This window comes from Nilaparvata lugens, chromosome 13 (assembly GCF_014356525.2).
Source record: "Nilaparvata lugens isolate BPH chromosome 13, ASM1435652v1, whole genome shotgun sequence".
In the NCBI taxonomy this organism is placed as follows: Eukaryota; Metazoa; Arthropoda; class Insecta; order Hemiptera; family Delphacidae; genus Nilaparvata; species Nilaparvata lugens.
The window spans coordinates 2,113,421-2,133,953 of NC_052516.1; the positions used below are offsets into that span (position 1 = coordinate 2,113,421).

The 20,533-nt window shown below is 32.2% G+C and overlaps 1 protein-coding gene across 4 annotated transcripts in view; it reads left to right on the top strand.

Annotated features, from left to right (window-relative positions):
- The window catches only part of LOC111057847 (cystinosin homolog), a 68,197-nt gene extending 54,175 nt beyond the window's left edge, over positions 1-14,022 (top strand). The window contains exons 11-12 of one of the 4 annotated variants that reach the window (XR_005572701.1): positions 3,165-3,304; positions 3,353-4,226. Coding sequence is in view for 2 of the 4 variants with exons in the window: in XM_039439568.1 (XP_039295502.1) it covers positions 13,874-13,952 (79 nt within the window). In the remaining 2 variants the exon portion in view is untranslated. Of the gene's footprint in view, positions 1-3,164; positions 4,228-13,873 lie in introns of those variants that run through there. The other 3 variants (XM_039439569.1, XM_039439568.1, XM_039439565.1) reach the window with 3 other exon arrangements.
- Positions 14,023-20,533: the final 6,511 nt, after the last annotated feature.

The following is a 20,533-nucleotide window of genomic DNA, read 5'->3' on the forward strand; positions in this document are numbered from 1 at the left end:
TTGAAATTTAATGTATTTAATCATTCATCAGGGTATTCAACGTATTCAACAGTGTTTTCTGTTTAGAGTAGGTTCAATATTTGGGAAGAATCTATGTAAAGATTTTTCATGTATATGTTGAACTTGATGTTGTGAAAGCTTGAATATGCTATTATTTTCAGAAAACATTAATGTAATATATTTGTTGGTAGATTAAATGTCATTGATTGGTCGATAACAGTTCTATTCTTATCTAGTTCATTCAACTCCTTTTGAAATTCATTCATATTTATGGCATGTTATTTCTGGGGAACGTGTTCATCAATAGTAGACTAATATTATTTTATGGGATCTAATTGGTGAAAAAACATTGTTTCCATGAATGAATTTGTAATAGTTCAACTATCAATCTATGATGAAATAGCTTCAATTAGTTGTCATGCCTCAAATATATATCTCCTTGATTTATCTTGTTCATGTTAGTAACGTAATTGCTTTTCCATAAATTCTCCTTTATTGAGCAATGTATTTGGAAATTATTTGTGATATCATTAAGTCATGTAGTCTCATTGATTAACCTTCATGTCATGAATATGGCATATAAATACAGGTCACTCACTATAATGATACTCAGTAATGCATTATTATTTTCTATTGCATTTATCATGGATATTCACATGGAACGTGTTAAATAGGACCATTTATGCAATGTTAAATATGTTATGTTATTTTTATGAGCATGAATAATGGGTGAATAATTGAAGAGATAATATAGAAATTCAACTATGAACTAGAATACATCATTATATTCAAACTATTTGTAGTAATTATATGAACTATAGGAGTGATTTTTCCAAAAGTAATAATGTAAGCTTCAGAGACAATACTGTAGTTGTAGTTTATAATATATAAGGTCTAGTGGGGTTCAAATTCACTTCAGAGAGGTTTAAATAATCCCAAAAGGTTGAGAAAAATAAAATAACAGTTCAAATCTTGAAACATTCACTAATTGAAGGTCCTTAAATATATTTCCATTACCACTCAATCCTGATTTAAAAAATGGGTCGCTGAGTGGTATGGATGTTAAAACAGTTTTACTATTAACAACCATATAAGATTGAAATACTTGAGTACATAAATCAATTTGTATTCAAGCTTCAAGGTAGACTATTTATTAGTTGAATGTCTCTGAGTAAATCCTAATTTTCTTTAGCAAAATTCCATATATGTTTCAAAACATTGTATCATAGAGAAACAATAGCATAAGTAGATATCCCATGGTAGAGGGAATTTATGTCGCAACTTTTACTGTTATCTCAAGCCGATTACTGTCGATTATTGTCAATTTTCACTGTTTTGTTGGGGTGAGAGTGTATGAACGGCACAATTTGAGAGACTACCAGCGTAGCACAGCTGCATAGGAAAGAACTACGTGAACTATCGGCTTGGGATAACAGTAAAAGTTGCGACATAAACGCCCTATACCATGGGATATCTACTTATGCTATCGTTTCTCTATGATTGTGTCTTTCAAAACCCTATGAATTATCAAAGAACTCATCTACATATCTGCTCTGAATACGTTAAATTTTCATGTGTTTCGATTATAATGTAGTGTTAGTATGCAATGGGTCTCGCAAGACCTGGCAATACATTGTCATTTGTGATAAAGAATCAATCAATCAATCAATCATTCAATCAATCAATCAATACAGAACATGAAACTTTTCTCCACACCAATCACTAATCTTCATTGAGGTTTTCCAAATAAATGTTGTTTTTATGTCGCTTTGAATATTTTACGTCCTGTTTCATTTTTTTAAATTTATGTTCAAGTTAATTGAGCTTTACTTAAGTTTACTAAAGCTTGGAAATGGTTCGCATCCACTGTTTTAAACTAAGCTCTGTTAAAGTTGATGGTGCTATGCTAAGGCTTGGTTTAAGTTGAGCTCTGTTTAAGTCAATCAATCCATGCTAAGATGTGCGATTTAAGTTAACTGAGGTTTAACAATAGTTTTGCATTTTCGCATCTATTCACTGGTTGGGGGGAGTCGTGGTGGTTTGATTTAAACTGGGTTTATATTAGATTTATCAAAATATGGAGAATTATTCAGAGTTTGGCAGAGAAGTATGGATGATTTGAGATAACGGTATCATTATAACTATAAGCGTAAAATATCCTTTTATTTATAAAATAGAATTGAAGTACCCTTATTTTGAAATTAATAAAAGAATACATTGAAAATACAAATTTTAAAACAGGGTATTTTAGAATGTATAAATTCAGGGCTACTCATTTTTATTTATAAAATAGAATTAAAGAACCCTTATTTTGGAATTAATAAAATAATAGATTAAAAATACAATTTTAAATGTATTTTTAATATATTATTTTATTAATTTCAAAGAAGGGTACTTTAATTCTATTTCAAAAATAAGTAACCCTGAATCTATAAATTCTAAAATACTCTGTTCCTAAGATACTTAATAAATCTAATGAACCATTAAGCCTATAGATTTCATATAGATTTGATTGTATTGTTTCATATACTTACTGAATACAATGGGCAATCAAATCTATACAAAATTTATAGGCTAAATGGTTCATTGAATTTAATAAGTGTTCTAGAAACCTAGCCCATACCTTTCTGCCTAGTCTTCAAGAATAGAATATTACTGTCTTTATTTATTTCCTAGAGAATGGAATAAAGTCCTCTCTTGCACTAATTAATCCAATTACAGTGAAAAAATCTTATATTTGGAAATCTGTTGAAAAATCTCAAATTAAAGCAAGTTTGGTCTCATATAAAATTGAAAAATTCTACATTAAAAAATTCTACAAAAATTCTACGGTTAATTCAATAACAGTGAAAAAATCTCTTTGACTATATATTTTTACATGATATTTATGTTTGGTGTTATACAAATTTGATAAATGTGCACTCAATAATTCAATCGAAGTGAAAAAAATGATTGACTTTTCATTTTTATATGATAGGCCTACTAGCCGGCAGGTTTATGAATACTTGGAAGCAAACAGGATTTCCCAAAAAAATTCAAAATTGTTTTATAAATCAGTTGAAAAATCTCAAATTGATGCAAGTTTGGATTAACGAAAGTTACAAAAATATTGCTGAAAGGAAAATTTGAAAAAAATTAACTGGACCTCTCAATTTTCTTTTCAGATTTGGTTCTTCGTACGACCTTTCTTACCGAACATAGAAAAGGGGACATTTGCAACACGCACTACCTTTCAATGCAACTATGGCAAGAAATAGGCCTAGTAATGAAACTTGGTATAAGACTCTTTAGTGGGGAAAACACACTAAAATCATAGACGAAGGATAAGCATAAGCTATATTTCTTGTCTCTGCTGAAATATACCTAAGGTTTCATTGTAAGATTCAGGTTAAACCTGCAAAATTCTCTGCATGAGAATCATAATAATTCATATTATTAAAATTAGGGAGAAGACACTGAAATATACCTCAGGTATCATAGTGAGATTTAGCTCAAACTGTCAAAATTCTCTGCATGAGAAGCATTTATATATTAATGGTAATAGGGGGAAGACACTAAAATATACCTAAAGTTTCATTGTAACATTCAGCTCAAGCTGTCAGAATTCTATGCATGAGAAGCGTTTATATATTAATTATAATAGGGAGAAGACACTGAAATATACCTAAAGTTTCATTGTAACATTCAGTTCATACTGTCAGGACTCTTTGAATGATAAGCATTCATATTATTGAAAAGGAATCCTGAAAGTGAAAAGCTTATAAACTTTCATTGACATTAATTATGGAAGTCTACTGTTCTTAGACATATTGTCTTTTTAGATTAAATCTTTATTCTTTATTTATTCTGTGCTCCATTGTCAAAAGAATAAATAGAGAATAAATATTTAATTAGAAAACATACCGTAGTTGAAACCTTAACGTATTTTAATCCCAACTTCAATGAAGTGTATAGCAGGGTTTCAAGTACCTATCAAGGTTTCAGCTTGTAGGATCCAAGTTCACACTAAAAACTGACACAATATTTTTAATTTCATCAACTAGTTTCATTTTTTTGTTTTATTTTAAAAACACGAAATGTTTTGTCATTCATAGACAAAACTTTGCCATTTTCAAGTGTCATATACAGGGTGATTCTTAATTATGGTAAAATAATTTGATACGTGATAGTAGTGATAAAAATAAGAAAAAAAGTTCTTATAAACATATATCCATAAACGCTTCATTAGCGAGCTATACAGAGTGAAAGATTTCGCCCGGGATTCAGATCCTCTGGTGAAATACACAGATTCTGAGATGTAATGTACTACATAAGAATACATTTTATTCAAATTTAGTTTACACAGTTCACATAATAATTCTTTCCAGAATTAAATTCTCTACAATTTTATTGCGAAATTATTAGTTTACTGGTCATTAAAGAAAGTTATTGGGCATCAAACGTAGAAGTCTGTGTTTTTCTACTTAGAATTTTTGCATATTTCAACTTTTTTCTCAAAAACTACTCACACTACAGCTTTCAGACTAGTTTTATTCAATTTTTCAGATATTTTCCCATATGAATCCACCATAAGTTTTTCAAAAACTAGTCCCCAAACAATTCAGCATCGGTGTATTTCACCAGAGGAACTGAATTCCGGGCGAAATATTTCACCATGTATAGCTCGCTAATGAAACGTTTATGTATATATGTTTATAAGAAATTTTTTCTTATTTTTACCTCTACTATCACGTATTAAATTATTTTACCATAAATTAAGAATCACTCTGTATATGAGTGTTTGTATTCTCATGTATTCCTGGATAAGAAGACGTACTTGCACATTAAAATACAAGGATATAAATGAAATAATTTTCATACAACCTAAAAATTCATAAAAAACGTACTCTTCTAATATTAAATATCGGGGCACCGAACTTCGCTCGTTATTTTTATTTTTTAATAAACAGAACAAAATTCTCTTAAATGATCGTGTTTATATTTCACAGCTGGCTGTACGTCATATTATGAATTTCGGGGATGCGATATTTTGATTTTTCACATACTCGCTTTTTTACTATCTACAGCTGTTTTAGCCAAGGATGAATTATCCTTTTAATGTCGTTCAGCGAATTTTCTCAAGGATGAGACCTAGTGCAATCGAATCTTTATATCATAAACCTACTATGTTCCAAATTTCGTGAAAATTGTTAGAGCCGTTTTCGAGATCCGTTGAACATAAATAACCAGCTATTAAAATATATATAAATATACGGAAATTGCTCGCTTAATTGCTCGTGAAAATCGTTTGAGCCGTTTTCGAGATCCGTTAAACATAAATAACCAGATATGAAAATAACCAGATATATAAATACAGAAATTGCTCGCTTTATAATAGTATTTTTACCCATTTTTCAAAATTTTCAAGTCATTTTCTAGTGTGATCTGAATTTTATGCAGTACTACTACTGTATATTGTATATCACTACTGTACATTCTCCACTGTGTTACTATGCTTTATGTACTCTATTATATACTAGCAGATAACCCGTGCTCCACAAGGGTATGATTATTTTAAAACTTGACAAACTGAAAACTTGACTTACTGAAATATTAAATGATTTAAAATAGGGCTATAAACATCCTCAATAAATTAAGAATTCATACACTAAATTCATACACGAACAAGTAACCCGTGCTCCACAAGGGTCTGATTTCTTGACAAACTAAAAACTTGATTCACTGAAATATTAAATAATTTAAAATAGGGCTATAAACATCCTCAATAAATTAAGAATTCCTACGCAAAATTCCAATTTGATCAGTAAAGTAGTTGAGACGTGATGATGTATCATTCGTGAAATTCCTATCCCGTACTTGTATAAGCCAGTTCTTTCCTTTATTATATTATTATAGATGTTTACTGTGTCTTTTTTCTTTAGGGCTACTTTTAATATAAATAAAAATATACATCTGAGTACCAAGTCTTGAAAATGGCATTAGTAGCCGCAACATGTCGTGACAATAGTTATTTGTGCAACTAGTGCGCAAAGTGACAGTTTGCTGCACCGAAAGAAACGTGTACGCCCGAGCCGTAGGCGAGGGCGGAATGGTTTCTTGAGTGCAGCAGAGGAACTTTGCGCACGTATTTCACATTAAGTTTTTCCTACAGTTACCATTGAATAATAAAAGTGGGTAATTATGGGTAAAATTGCCTGAAATGCATCAAATGTTTTCCTGTGTAATTTTATTATTGATAAAAACCTTAATTTATTGTCAAATTGAATAAAAATGTTGTCCTTGGTTATAATATATAATACTAATAATTAGCGCGTTGTGCTTCGTTGCTCACTATAGCAGCCACAGCAGTCACTGTTACCAACTTCATTTTGATTTTGCTGCACTGTTGCTCCATATAACCTACTAAGTATTTTGCGTTGCCATGTTGCAAATCTGGAGTGCAGAAAAATTTTTCCCGCACTAGAGCGGAAAAGTGATTCTTTGCGTTCTGTAATCAGTGCAGCAATGGCCACTTTTCAACGTAACTGTAGGAAAAAAAATTTTTACTATAAATAGAAAGAAAAATAAAACATCTCAGAACCCTTTTTGAATGATTTAATCACAACATGTTTCAACATTGATGCCATTTTCAAGTGATATGAAGTAATATATGACATATAAGAACTTTTGCTTCATATCACTTGAAAATGGCATCAATGTTGAAACATGTTGTGATTATATAATTCAAAAAGGGTACTGAATTTTTTTATTTTTCTTTCTATTCATATTACAAGTAGCCCTTTACAGAAAAGAGATAATTTATACTAATATATAATTTTATTATTGTACTAATATATTTTTGTATACAATATGTACTGTTCTCTTCCTTTCAATTAAGTGAAAGTTTATATGCTTTTCTAGTTCCACTCGAGTTAAGTGAACTTTATGTATAAATAAAAATATAAATCTAAGTACCCTATATGACATCATATAACCGAAAAATGTTGTGAGTGAAAAATTTTTAAAAGAGTGTTAAGATTTCTATTTTCATTCATATTCAAGAGTAGCCCTTAGGAAAAAAGAGAACTTTATGTAGTTTCCATGAATATGATCTTGAATTTCATTTTGGAATTGTGTAGACTTGGTTTCAAGTATCTCTCGATGTTTGAATGAGTCCTAATACTATCCTTCTCATATGTCAGATTTTAGTTGAAAAAATCTTCAAGTAATCTACATAGATAAAAAAAAAGTTTTGAAGAAAAAAGGCTACTATGAAACTATTTCATTATTAAATGTACATAGGTTTGGGTAGATTAATCTAGAACATAATTTTATATTGCTAGTGAATGTACGATTAATACTAGTCAGGGTTTATACGAATTATAGTGAATTTATAAAACAAGAGTGTTTTATGAATGAAGTGTTTTTATGAATTATAGTTATTATGGAGATGGTGATTTCTCCCAGTTGTTGTTTATTACTTGAAATTATATTTTTTTCCATGGATAAAATAATTATCCAAGTTTGTTTTGTTTTATATAACTGTTGATTTTATTTGAAAAATGGAGATTTTATCCATCATTGATAGGATAGTATCACTATAGTTGATTAGTCAAGGTTGTTGTTGTATTTTAAGTTAGTTATAATGATTCATTGTTGTATACTGTTGAAGCTTGTTATTAATATTAATTTTGTTTGAAGAGTTTTATTTATTTTTAAAATGTTTTGTTTGATAACTACTGTTGAATTTTGTTTTAAGAATAATGAAGATTTAATTTTATCGGAACTTTGGTTCTATTATTGTTTTTAACAAAATGTTGTAGGTACTTCAAGTTGTTAAACTTTTTCTCTGCTGTTAAGGTCTGTAGTTTGATGATTTTAATGCTGTTTGAAAAGTATTAATTTATTTCTATCAAAAATACGTCAAAACAAATGGAATAAAACGAAAAAACTGAAATTCGTTTTATAGATATTTCGTTTATTCGAGGAATATATACGTTCCATTCTTCAGAAACAAGATAATTGATACTTAGGCTCAACTCACACTTACGCGACTCAGGTCGAGAAGAGACTCGACTCTAGTCGAGAGCATGTGTTTTCAAATGGTGACGTCGCGGAGACTAGAATCGACTGGTCTGAGTGTCACCATTTGAAAACACATACTCTCTACTAGAGTCGTGTCTCTTCTCGACTTGAGTCGCTCAAGTGTGAGTTGAACCTAAATGTAAGCTGTATTCGGTTTTTCATTTTTGGTGTGATTGTTCGTCTTTAGATAGAAACACTTGTTAGAGATTATTATACTAATATGTAATGCTACTGAATGCTCCATATGACTGCTATAGCTCATTCATATTATCTAGAAGTCATAATTTTCCTTTCATTTTTTTGGATCTCCTATCTAGAACTCATAGTTTTCCATAATATATTATGTGATAATAGAATAATCACCCTCATTCAATCATTTCGTAGTGCATTTTATTGATAATAAATTAATGGATAGAAAAGATCTTATTCTCGAAAAGGCAACATGTTACAAGCATTTAAAATAATTCTTATACAATAATTAATGTGATAAGGTCCACGTTATAATGGCAGTATTTGATTAACATTGGTGTTGCTATCCTTGTCTATCATCCGACAAAGCAGATGGCGCTATCTTTTTCTAACTACCTAAGGACATTGCAATACAAGGTCGTTTTTTAACAGTGTAGAAATATAATTAATTAACAAAGTATTCAATCTCAATTATAAAAATGTAGGCTATTATTAAATCATTGGAAAATATATTTCCTTGACGAATAATATATAATTGATCATTTTTAACAAGAATGAACAGTGAATATTTTATCAGCTATATTCTATAGAAGTCAGTGACAATGCAGAGAATCGGCAACGCTGTTATCGTATCTTTCTCCACTGCCATTAGAACGTGGACCTCACTATTTCACTATTGAATAGTACTCCTCACCAATAATCGTGTCATACAAAAGTTTGCTGATAAAATATGACAAGAAGAAATGAAATTTGAATAAAAGTACTTAACTTTTGCATTGACAACAGTTTTAACCCATTATTGATAACTGATATATATTGTGCCAAAAGAAATTATGATAATTGATCGAATTAGTTACTAAAATGTGTTCATAAAGTCAATAAACTCTTCCATTGTATAGAGCAAGGTAATCAGAATACGATTCATTCTGATTAACTTGATATGAAGACTGTTATATTGAAAAGGTTGTTCTCTTTAGGAGATTCAGTATTTTAATATTAACACACTATTGAAATTCTAGAGAAATACACATTCGATTTATAGTTTGAACACTATTAGCAAGTTACTTCTAGAAATCTTTTCTATAGTGTAATCCAGTTGTTAATAATAAATTTGCTTGAGACTGCATAAAATATTGTATTGGAAAAATGAATACTGTAAACCCTAAACTAAATCTGTATACTGTAATACTGGATATTTGAAACCCTATCTAAAAGAGTAATGATTATTGTAGATTATTTGTGCTTGTATTATAAACGAAAAAAATAAACAATCCAACAAATTTTTCAACATCCTTTTACATTGAATAATAATATGATTAAAAAACAAAAAATTGGAATGTCTTCGAAAACCTTATTTTTGTCAATATTTATTTAACATATTTCTAATTATTGTTAGTGTAATCACAGAGCTAAGGAAATGATTTCTAGATGTAATCAACAAATCAACAGTTTAATATGGTTCAAGCAAATGATTTTGAATTTCCCCTTCAGAGATTAACAAACATGCACAATCAACGATTTCTTCTGTCCATAGAATAACAAAGTCGATTTGATTACAACAAAAATGATTGATTGTGATTAGCAATAATTTAACCACCGTTTATTTCTGCAGTTACTACTTATAAATAGCTAACAAGCTAAAACAAAACTTTGTTCCATTGTTAACATGTTATATACGATGTTGTAGTTTCAACTTTTTGAATAAATCAAAAAGTTTTTGTGAAAAATATTATTATTAATTCATAATATACTACTCATAAGGCTGCTATGTTGTGAACTTGATATTTATATTATTGTTGTTACTGTATACTGCTTGAGAATAAAAATATTTATCTGAAGTTTGTATTATTGTACATTGTTAAAACTGATTCCTACATTTTACAATTACAATTATTTTTACAATTATATGAGGAGGCACAACAGGCTTATGCCCAAAACTGTCCCTTTTTAAATGTATACTACAGTCTAAATCAAAATCTGGGTTAATCTATTTATTTGATTCTGAGACACATTATCTTATGAGATAGAGATACAAGAACAATTTTGTGTGGGGATGAACTGTATATAGCAGTACTTTATTCCAAGTCATTTATGTTCAATTTTGAAAATATTGTTGTGAAACACATTTATTTTCCAGTCTTATTTGATAAACATGTAACGGGGATTTTTCGAAAACAGTTTTAAGCCTCTGGCTCAGCCCCGTTTGAGCTTATCCGAATTTCCAGGGTTGGACTACTTGGAGCACATCTTGCTACATATCGTGTGATGCTGAGCATGCCCCAAAAACATTCCAGTCATTTTTATAGGTGTTTTTTTTGTTGAAAATCTTTTCAGCAAAAAAAACAAGTATTTGTCTTCAGCCCCTCTGTTCCAATCATTTTTTTAAATGTGTTTTTGACCCATTTATGCACATGCAACAGGTGGTAATTTTGGTAGTTTTTTACCTCTGGCTCTGCCCCCCTGGAACTTTTTTGACTTTTGATGCCTAGGATATTTGCAGCACCTCAAGCCTCATCTCTTGAGATGCTGACCATGCCCCAAAATCATTCCACTCTTTTCTTACAGGCGTTTTTTTAAATCAGATATTTGTCTTTAGCCCCTCCTCCTTTGTATTTCTCTGCCTGATCGATCACACATGGGTTCAATGACCAGTTAATATTTGGGTTGCTCCAGTTTTTACCCTTGAAAATCAGTATTCAACCTTGAAATTCATGGTTTTGTGATTTTTGGGGTGAATGACCTCTTATTTTTTTTCAATTATTGTTTTTTTCCACCTGATCGATCAAACATGGGGTCAATGACCTGTTAATCTTTGGGTTGCTCCAGTTTTTACCCTTGAAATTCAGTATTTAACCTAGAAATTCATGGTTTTGTGATTTTTGGGGTGAATGACATCTTAGTTTTTTTAAATATTGTGTTTTTCCACCTGATCGATCACACATGGGGTCAATGACCAGTTAATATTTGGGTTGCTCCAGTTTTTACCCTTGAAAATCTATATTTGACCTTGAAATTCATGGTTTTGTGATTTTTGGGGTGAATGACCTTTTAGTTTCTTTTAATTATTGTGTTTTTCCACCTGATCGATCACACATGGGGTCAATGACCAGTTAATCTTTGGGTTGCTCCAGTTTTTACCCTTGAAAATCTGTATTGACCTTGAAATTCATGGTTTTGTGATTTTTGGGGTGAATGACATCTTAGTTTTTTTAAATATTGTGTTTTTTTACCTGATCGATCACACATGGGGTCAATGACCAGTTAATATTTGGGTTGCTCCAGTTTTTACCCTTGAAAATCTATATTTGACCTTGAAATTCATGGTTTTGTGATTTTTGGGGTGAATGACCTTTTAGTTTCTTTTAATTATTGTGTTTTTCCACCTGATCGATCACACATGGGGTCAATGACCAGTTAATCTTTGGGTTGCTCCAGTTTTTACCCTTGAAAATCTGTATTTGACCTTGAAATTCATGGTTTTGTGATTTTTGGGGTGAATGACCTCTTAGTTTCTTTTAATTATTGTGTTTTTCCGCCTGATCGATCACACATGGGGTCAATGACCAGTTAATCTTTGGGTTGCTCCAGTTTTTACCCTTGAAAATCTGTATTTGACCTTGAAATTCATGTTTTGTGATTTTTGGGGTGAATGACCTCTTAGTTCTTTTAATTATTGTGTTTTTCCGCCTGATCGATCACACATGGGGTCAATGACCAGTTAATCTTTGGGTTGCTCCAGTTTTTACCCTTGAAAATCTGTATTTGACCTTGAAATTCATGGTTTTGTGATTTTTGGGGTGAATGACCTCTTAGTTTCTTTTAATTATTCTGTTTTTCCACCTGATCGATCACACATGGGGTCAATGACCAGTTAATCTTTGGGTTGCTCCAGTTTTTACCCTTGAAAATCTGTATTTGATCTTGAAATTCATGGTTTTGTGATTTTTGGGGTGAATGACCTCTTAGTTCTTTTAATTATTGTGTTTTTCCGCCTGATCGATCACACATGGGGTCGATGACCAGTTAATCTTTGGGTTGCTCCAGTTTTTACCCTTGAAAATCTGTATTTGACCTTGAAATTCATGGACTCGTAATTTTTGGGGTGAATGACCTCTTATTTTTTTCAATTATTGTTTTTTTCCACCTGATCGATCACACATGGGGTCAATGACCAGTTAATCTTTGGGTTGCTCCAGTTTTTACCCTTGAAAATCTGTATTTGACCTTGAAATTCATGGTTTTGTGATTTTTGGGGTGAATGACCTCTTAGTTTCTTTTAATTATTCTGTTTTTCCGCCTGATCGATCACACATGGGGTCGATGACCAGTTAATCTTTGGGTTTCTCCAGTTTTTACCCTTGAAAATCTGTATTTGACCTTGAAATTCATGGATTCGTGATTTTTGGGGTGAATGACCTCTTAGTTTCTTTTAATTATTGTGTTTTTCCCTCTGATCGATCACACATGGAGTCAATGACCTGTTAATCTTTGGGTTGCTCCAGTTTTTACCCTTGAAATTCACGGTCTTGTGATTTTCTGGGATGAGTTACCCCCTTATTTTGTACACTTGATTGGACTTTGGACCCAAGCAAAATTCATATATTCAACTGGTGGCCGATTTGAAGCTTCCTCCACCTGATCGAGCACACATAGGGTCATGAACAATAATCATTGAATTGTCTCTGGCTCTTATCCTAGAAAACCAATTTTTTGACATCTGAACCATTTTTCATATTCAATGCCCATCAAGTTTATATCTTTCTCCTCACGTAAGCTTCTTGTTAATTACCTTAGTTCAACGGTTTCTCTTCATGCATCTAAATAATATTGAACCATTAACATTCATAGCAGAGATTGAGATTTTAACACTTTTGCTTAAATTTAGTAATTGGACATAAAAATCACTATTTTCTCATCTGAATCTTTTCAAGCATCAATGCGCATTGAAGAATTTGTTGGCTTTATTTGCGCAGGCTGCATGTAAATAATTATGCTTGTAGACGGATTTTCATCATTCATTTATAGATTGAAGTTATTTTCTTCTTAATTTTTCGAAACCTACCATATCTACTCTCTGTTTCCCCAATTGAATTCAATTTGTATCCTTATTCAATTCAGTGTCCCATTGTATTCAAATCGTACGCTGTTCTATAGTGAGGTCCACGTTTTAACTTCAGTAGAGAAAGATAGGAGAACAACGTTGCCGATCCCCTGTCTTGTCAATGCCTTCTATAGACGGTAGTTGATACAAGTTTATTGATGTAATATTAACTGTTCACTCGTTTAAAATAATCGATTTCATTTTACTAAGCACGAAATTATATTTTTCAATAATTTCATAATGATTTTTTTAAATTAAGATGAAATATTTTGTTAATTAATTCTTCATTGTTCAAAGACGATTTGGCAACAGAGCAAAGCGAGAAAGAGATAGCGGTATCCGCTTTATTGAATGATAGACGAGGGTAGCAATATCATTGCTAATCAAACACAGCTATTATAACGTGGACCGTACTATAAGAATTTCACTCCCATACAATGATCCCGGTAATCCAGTTTGAAGTTTATGTTGAAATTTCTGTTCTAAATTGTAAATTCTGTATTTTTCTTTGTATTTCAGAGACATTAGCTACGAGCTTCTCCCCGGAGATAGTACTGAAGCCATCACCCAACCATCATCAACCGCTGAATCTGAATAAAACTATAATCTCTCTCCTAATACATTTTTTAGCAGTATTTATAATAAATTATATTATCAGCCCACCAAAACTGTTGCTCAACTCATTTCCCTTGGCCCTTATTCAACTGTAAATTAAGTTATTTTCCGGTACAGTAATTCTTCAAAATTAAATTTTTAATATGTGGGATTTTCCTATTTTAGTTATAATAATGTGAAATATTTCTTCTATCAGCCCACCAAAACTGTTGCTCAATTCATTTCCCTTGGCCCATATTCAACAGTAAATTATATTTTTTTAGGTACAGTAATTCTTCAAGATTAAATTTGTAATATGTGGAAAATTCCTATTCTAGTTATAATAATGTGAAATATTTCTTCTATGTTTAGTTTTGAAGCATCTAAATTTAAAAATCTACTTTGTAAAAATACTTGAGGACTGAACATTTTGTGAATAATTGATTAACTACAAGACTTCACCTATTTCGGACTATGTGTTATCTAAATTTGGGAGAGGAATAGCACAAGGTTACCTTATTTTCCTCTCCCTATCATTTTGATAATTTACGGTACTTATTGTATAAATAAGTGGAGTGAATCTGCAAACAGAATTAGTGAGTCACGGTGTAGATTTCAGTTCCAAATGATACTTCTAATTCATCGAACGAAGTGAGGTCTATGATTCAAGTCGACGGGTTGGCATTTCTCTTAATGTTTAAATGCTTAAATGTTTATATGTTGCGCGTTTACTGCGAAACGCGGTAATAGATTTTCATGAAATTTGACAGGTATGTTCCTTTTTAAATTGCGCGTCGACGTATATACCGGTACAAGGTTTTTGGAAATTTCACATTTCAAGGATAAAATAAAAGGAAATAGGAGCCTCCAATATTAGAGTAAAAATCAGACTTTAGAATTATTCATCATAAATCAGCTGACAATTGATTACACAGATGTTTGGAGAAGCCAGTCTATTACTGTATTTGTATAAGGTCTATAGTTCCAATCAAAGACCTTGAAGAGGTATGCATCTTTAAGCTGGGTTTACACCAAAGTTATTAACAAAATGTTAATAACTTAATCCCTAAAGATTATATTAGATTGATCGCAAGTTGACAAACAAACATGTTCATCATGTGTCTGATAAGTTATGTTCAATCTAATATAATCTGTAAGGATTGAGTCATTAATATTTTGTTAATAACTTTGGTCTAATCGCAGCTTTAAGGTATTTGGTTTCAATATTTTGTTTTGCAGTCATGGTATTATTATGCGTGTTCATCAGTATCAATTTTCTCACATTCGAAAAAACTAATTTAATAGGTGATTAAAAATAATCAAATGAACTAAATAATGGAAAGATCATCACGGAACTGGATGAATATGATATAAATTCTGGAACAGAAATATATTCTATTCATTATTTAAAGTAACATAAATATTAATAAATTATGGTATTCAAACGTGAACTGATTTTGTTAACATTTAAAACAGTTGACATCAGGTACTTGTGGATGAGAATACTGCGTGAGGTCTACTGTTCACAGAACTACTAGTATGTTTATATGTTTGTATTTCACCGGATCTCGAAAACGGCTCTAAAGATTCTCACGATAAATTCAGAACATAGTAAGTTTATAATATAAAGATTCGATTGCACTAGGTCTCATCCCTGGGGAAACCCGCTGAAGGACATCAAAAGGATAATTATTATTCATCCTTGGAAAAACAGCTGATAATGATTATTATTTCGTCGTCTGTTGGTGATGGAAGTGAGTGAGCGAGTTCATGTGTGTGGGACTGTGTCAAAATTATGACTTAGCTGTTCAACTTTTGTAATCATTCAATCAGGTACCTAGTGCCGGTTGCGAAAAAGCCGGGTTATTTTCAATCCTGATTAATAATTCCAGTAGATCCGGCTTTTTGAAATGGTCTTCTCTGATTCGGTTCACATGAAGTTAATCAGGATTAAGATTCTACCGGCTTTTGTGCAACTGGGCCTTTGTGAGAGAAATTTTTGCATTCCTCTGGGAATTGATTTCAATTTACTGTGATTAGATAGAACATTTCTGTATGAATGTTATTATAATTTCTTCTTTCGTAATAAATGTATTATGCTTTTGTACTCCAGAGCGAAACTCGGTCCCCAATATTTTATGCTATTAGCTTACCAACGTTAGTGGACAGTCTGCTTGACCTACCTTGTTAGCTTACCTTTACTCCATGTTTTTGTATTTGCATTTTATTGTATTTTATTGACGATGATTATCGCTTCTTGTAAAGTTTTTGTAGCAAATAAGAATTCTTGACTCTTGATTCTTATAAAATTCATAAGGAAAGCAAAAAATCGTACCTCCGGAAACCGATTTGTGCAGATGACTTTCGGGACAACAAACAAAAACAAAAGAAACAAAAGAACACAAAAAATATTAAAACGTGTCAAACCCAGATCAGGGTTTTCAGTTGACTGGGTTCTTTGTATGTTAGATACAGTTTTTTGTCAAAAATATCACACAAAAAGGGTGGATATATATAAGCTGTAGATAGACACACTGTATATAATTCCATATTGTTTCCCATTTAGTTGAAATTAATGTTCAAAAGAGGTGGTCGTAGATACAGATGGGTTGAGAGATAGATATATGTAAGTTGATGCCATATATAGTTTTTCATTTTGTATTGTAAGTGATGGAGGTGGTTTATACAGATAGGTTGAGATAGATATGTATATAATGCCATGAATTGTTTTTCATTCGGTTGAAAGAATACTGTACATACCACAAAAGAATTGATATATAGATGGCTGTAGATATTCACATTGTTTTTGAATGGATGAATTGTTGCCTACCGCCAGAGACATCAAAAATGGCGACGTAATCTGAATTTCCCTCCACCCCCAGCCGGGAAAACTCACCCTCAGCGATGAAAAAGGGGCTGGAAAAACCTTTTTGAACCACACCCGCAATCAGAGGTATAGGGTTGAATGATTTCGTCGCATTCATTCAAACAAGATTGGAAACCACTGTTTTTTAGCGGCAATAGAGACAATTTTCACTTTCAACTGTCAGTGTACTTTATAGATAACACCAAAGCTCGCTCATCAGCTGATGCTGACAGTTTAGCCAACATAACTGTTAATTGAAAACTTAACAGTTGGCTACACTTTTTGAATTATATCGCGGGTTGTTTTCAAAAGCTTCCCCTCTTTTCCTACCTCTCTTCGCCACCCTCCGGGGCTAAAAGAGGGGGAATTTCCTCCTCTTTTTGAAATTTTCGATGGAAACAGCTGTGTTTGAAGAACATACGTATCGGTATCTAACTCTGGTAAAATAGGGCTCTATTGTTGAATGCTGGTCTGCATTGTGTAAACTACTGTAATAATGTAACCTGTGCTCTCATTGTTTTAACCTAATTTGTGTTCTCTTGAAGATGATGTTGTGGTAGATATCCATATTGAATGAAAATGACTTTATATTGTCAATTAATAAAACAATTACTAATTTATTAAAACAATAATAATTGTAGGTATAGTGAGATCCACGTTATAATGGCCTTTGATTAGCAATGGTTTTGCTATCCTTGTCTATCATTCAAAAAAGCAGATAGTGCTATCTCTTTTTCGCTTTGCTCTGTTGCCAGATCGTCTTTTAACTAGTGGTTTTGTGAACAGTAGACCTCGCGCTCAGTAAGTTACATTGACCTGTTGTTATGTTTTCTCAAAAATTAATATATAATTTATCATATTTAAAATGTCTAGAAAAAATCCTGAATAAACATACAGCTTTCTGTCCTATCGTACCGTGACGTGTCACACGTGTGAGTGTGAGCGCTGTTATCAGGTCTGGCTACAACTGTCTACAACGTTGATGGAAAGATACATTTTCAAAATGTTCGATGTTTCTGAACGGCTAGTATTATAGTCAACTGTCTACTAACGTTGATGGAAGGATACATTTTCAAGATGTCCGATGTTTTTGAAAGGGTAGTATTATAGTCAATTAAACAGCTGGTTTATGATGAATAATTCTAAACTCTGATCTTTATGGTAATATTGGCGTTCAAAGGAGACTCCTTTTCCTTTTGAATTATCCTTAAAATGCAAAATTCCAAAAAACCGTATGTATACGTCGGCGCGAGATTCAAAAAGGAACATGCCTGTCAAATTTCATGAAAATCTATTGCTGCGTTTCGCTGTAAATGCGGAACATAAAAACATAAATATAAAAAAAAATTGTGTAGTTGAGAAGTTGATATTCTAAACCAAGCTTACAAAAAATGGCAAATTGGGCTTCTGCGCATGCACTATGGCTAGGCGAGAGTTAATAATAATTAAACAGCCGTGCAGCCCATTCAATATAATCAGATGGCTTCAATATAACTGTCTACAGGTATAGAAACTCAGCCGGCAGTAATTTTGAAATTTTCAAATGTACCGCCAAGCGCCGTTACCATGGCAACCGGTAAACGACACGCTGCAGCCATGGAGCGACAGCCGGGCTGCACGTTGGCACGTCGCCTGTCATAACTTGTCAAATTTGGACGGTCACCTCTGCCTTTGTTTCGAATCAGTCGCGTCGCGAATTTCAAGTGGAACTGACCTCTATGTCGTCGCGCTCGTCAATTTTGCAGTTCTAAGAAGTATTTCCGGTATCTAGTGACCCGTCAATGGATCAGGAAGTTAATGTGAGTACTGATTTTTCAATTTAAAGAGTTGTTTTTAATTGTTACTCAAATTTATAACAATGAACTCCGAAAATCTAACCTATTTTAGTCACAAAAGATATATTGATAGGGTTACCTACCAGCTATAGATTTGTATAGCTACAGATAGACATTGCGAGTTGGGTAACCAACTCAGAAATCATCTTGTATTCGTGTAGTATTAAGGATATCAGATGTGTGGTTGTAGATATTCGAGTGGTAACCCAAACTTCAACGATAACCTGAAAATGATTGGCTCATGGGGCTGACTCAATTATCTGTTGTCAAACTTTGAGACGGATTCCCACAGTGTGGGAGATGTTCTCCAGACATCTGTGTAATGCATGCAATGAATAATCCACTTGTCAGCTGATTGATTATGAATAATTCTATAGTCTGATTAATCCTATCTTCAGAATATGATATTTTATATAGTGATATCGGAATATGGAGGAATTCCTTTTCTTTTCATAATACTAGTAGCTCTGTGAACAGTAGACCTCGCGCAGTTATAAACAGCAGCCTCCTCTTATACTGTCCATCAGAGTAAATCCTGTCTGTATGTTGTGTCGGCGAGATATCGGTGTGGAAACGGCTAATGACTGTTCGGGTTGGTGTATCAAAAATGCTAACATCAAGAGCTAATCTCCTTCAACACATACTGGCAATAGGACAGCCCGAGTTCAAAGCAGAGATAGTTCGAGGGACAATACTATGTTATTTTAGTTATTAATTGCATGCGCTATTGCACGGAATCAATGGTTCATTTAATAGTGCATAAAAATAGCATGTAATCAACAGTCTACACAGCTGCTGATTTTTTACCAAGTTACATTGAGATATTGAATTGCATACTTCATGGCATGCAATTTATAATCCAATCGACAGCTGATTTATGATGAATAATTATTCTATAGTCTGATTTTTACTACAATCTGGCGTAAGAAGGAGACTCCTTTTTCCATTTATATTATCCTTGAAATGCAAAGTTTCCAAAAACCTTGTATATACGTCGACGCGCAATTTGATAAGGAACATACCTGTCAAATTTCATGAAAATCTATCACCGCGTTTTGCCGTAAATGCCCGACATTTAAACATAAAGAGAAATGCCAAACCGTCGACTTGAATTTTAGACCTCACTTCGCTCGGTCAATTATCCTTAAAATGCATAATTTCAAAAACCTTGTACATACATCGACGCGGAGTTGAAAAATGAATATTCCTGCCAAATCTCATAGAATTCTATCAACGCGTTAGGCCGTGAATGCGTTACATACTTACAGACAAAAGAAAATCCTAGATTAAACATAGACCTCACTACGTTCGCTCAACTTCATTATGGAATAATTGAAAAATATAATTTCTTGCTTAATAAAATGTAATTGATATTTTATATAATTTTATCATATAATATAATATAATTAATATTTTTTATTATATATTTCATGATATTTATTATATAATTGATAAACGACAATGAACAGTCAATATTACATCAATAAACCTGTATCAGCTACCGTTTAGGGAAGACATAGACAAGACCGAGGATCGGCAACGTTGTTCTGCTATCTTCCTCCACTGCCATTATAACGTGGACCTCACTATAGTTGTAAAGATGACGTTATCGTAGATATTCATTTTTTGCCTTTTTTGGCCTCATAGGACTACTTAAGTCAATCAACTAAAATCGTCCCTGGTTCTGAAGCTGTGTGGCTTTTCGATCAGTCCAATATTTCTCCTTTTCTCTCGGATCGTAGAGAGTTATTATATTTTTTATAGAGAGTTATAGAGATTTATATTTTTTGGTAGAGAGTTAGTGGGGAGGATATTTTTAATATTCTTTCCGAAGAATGGACATTGATATGTCCAAAGCTCCGCCAATTTATGTAGATGCATAAC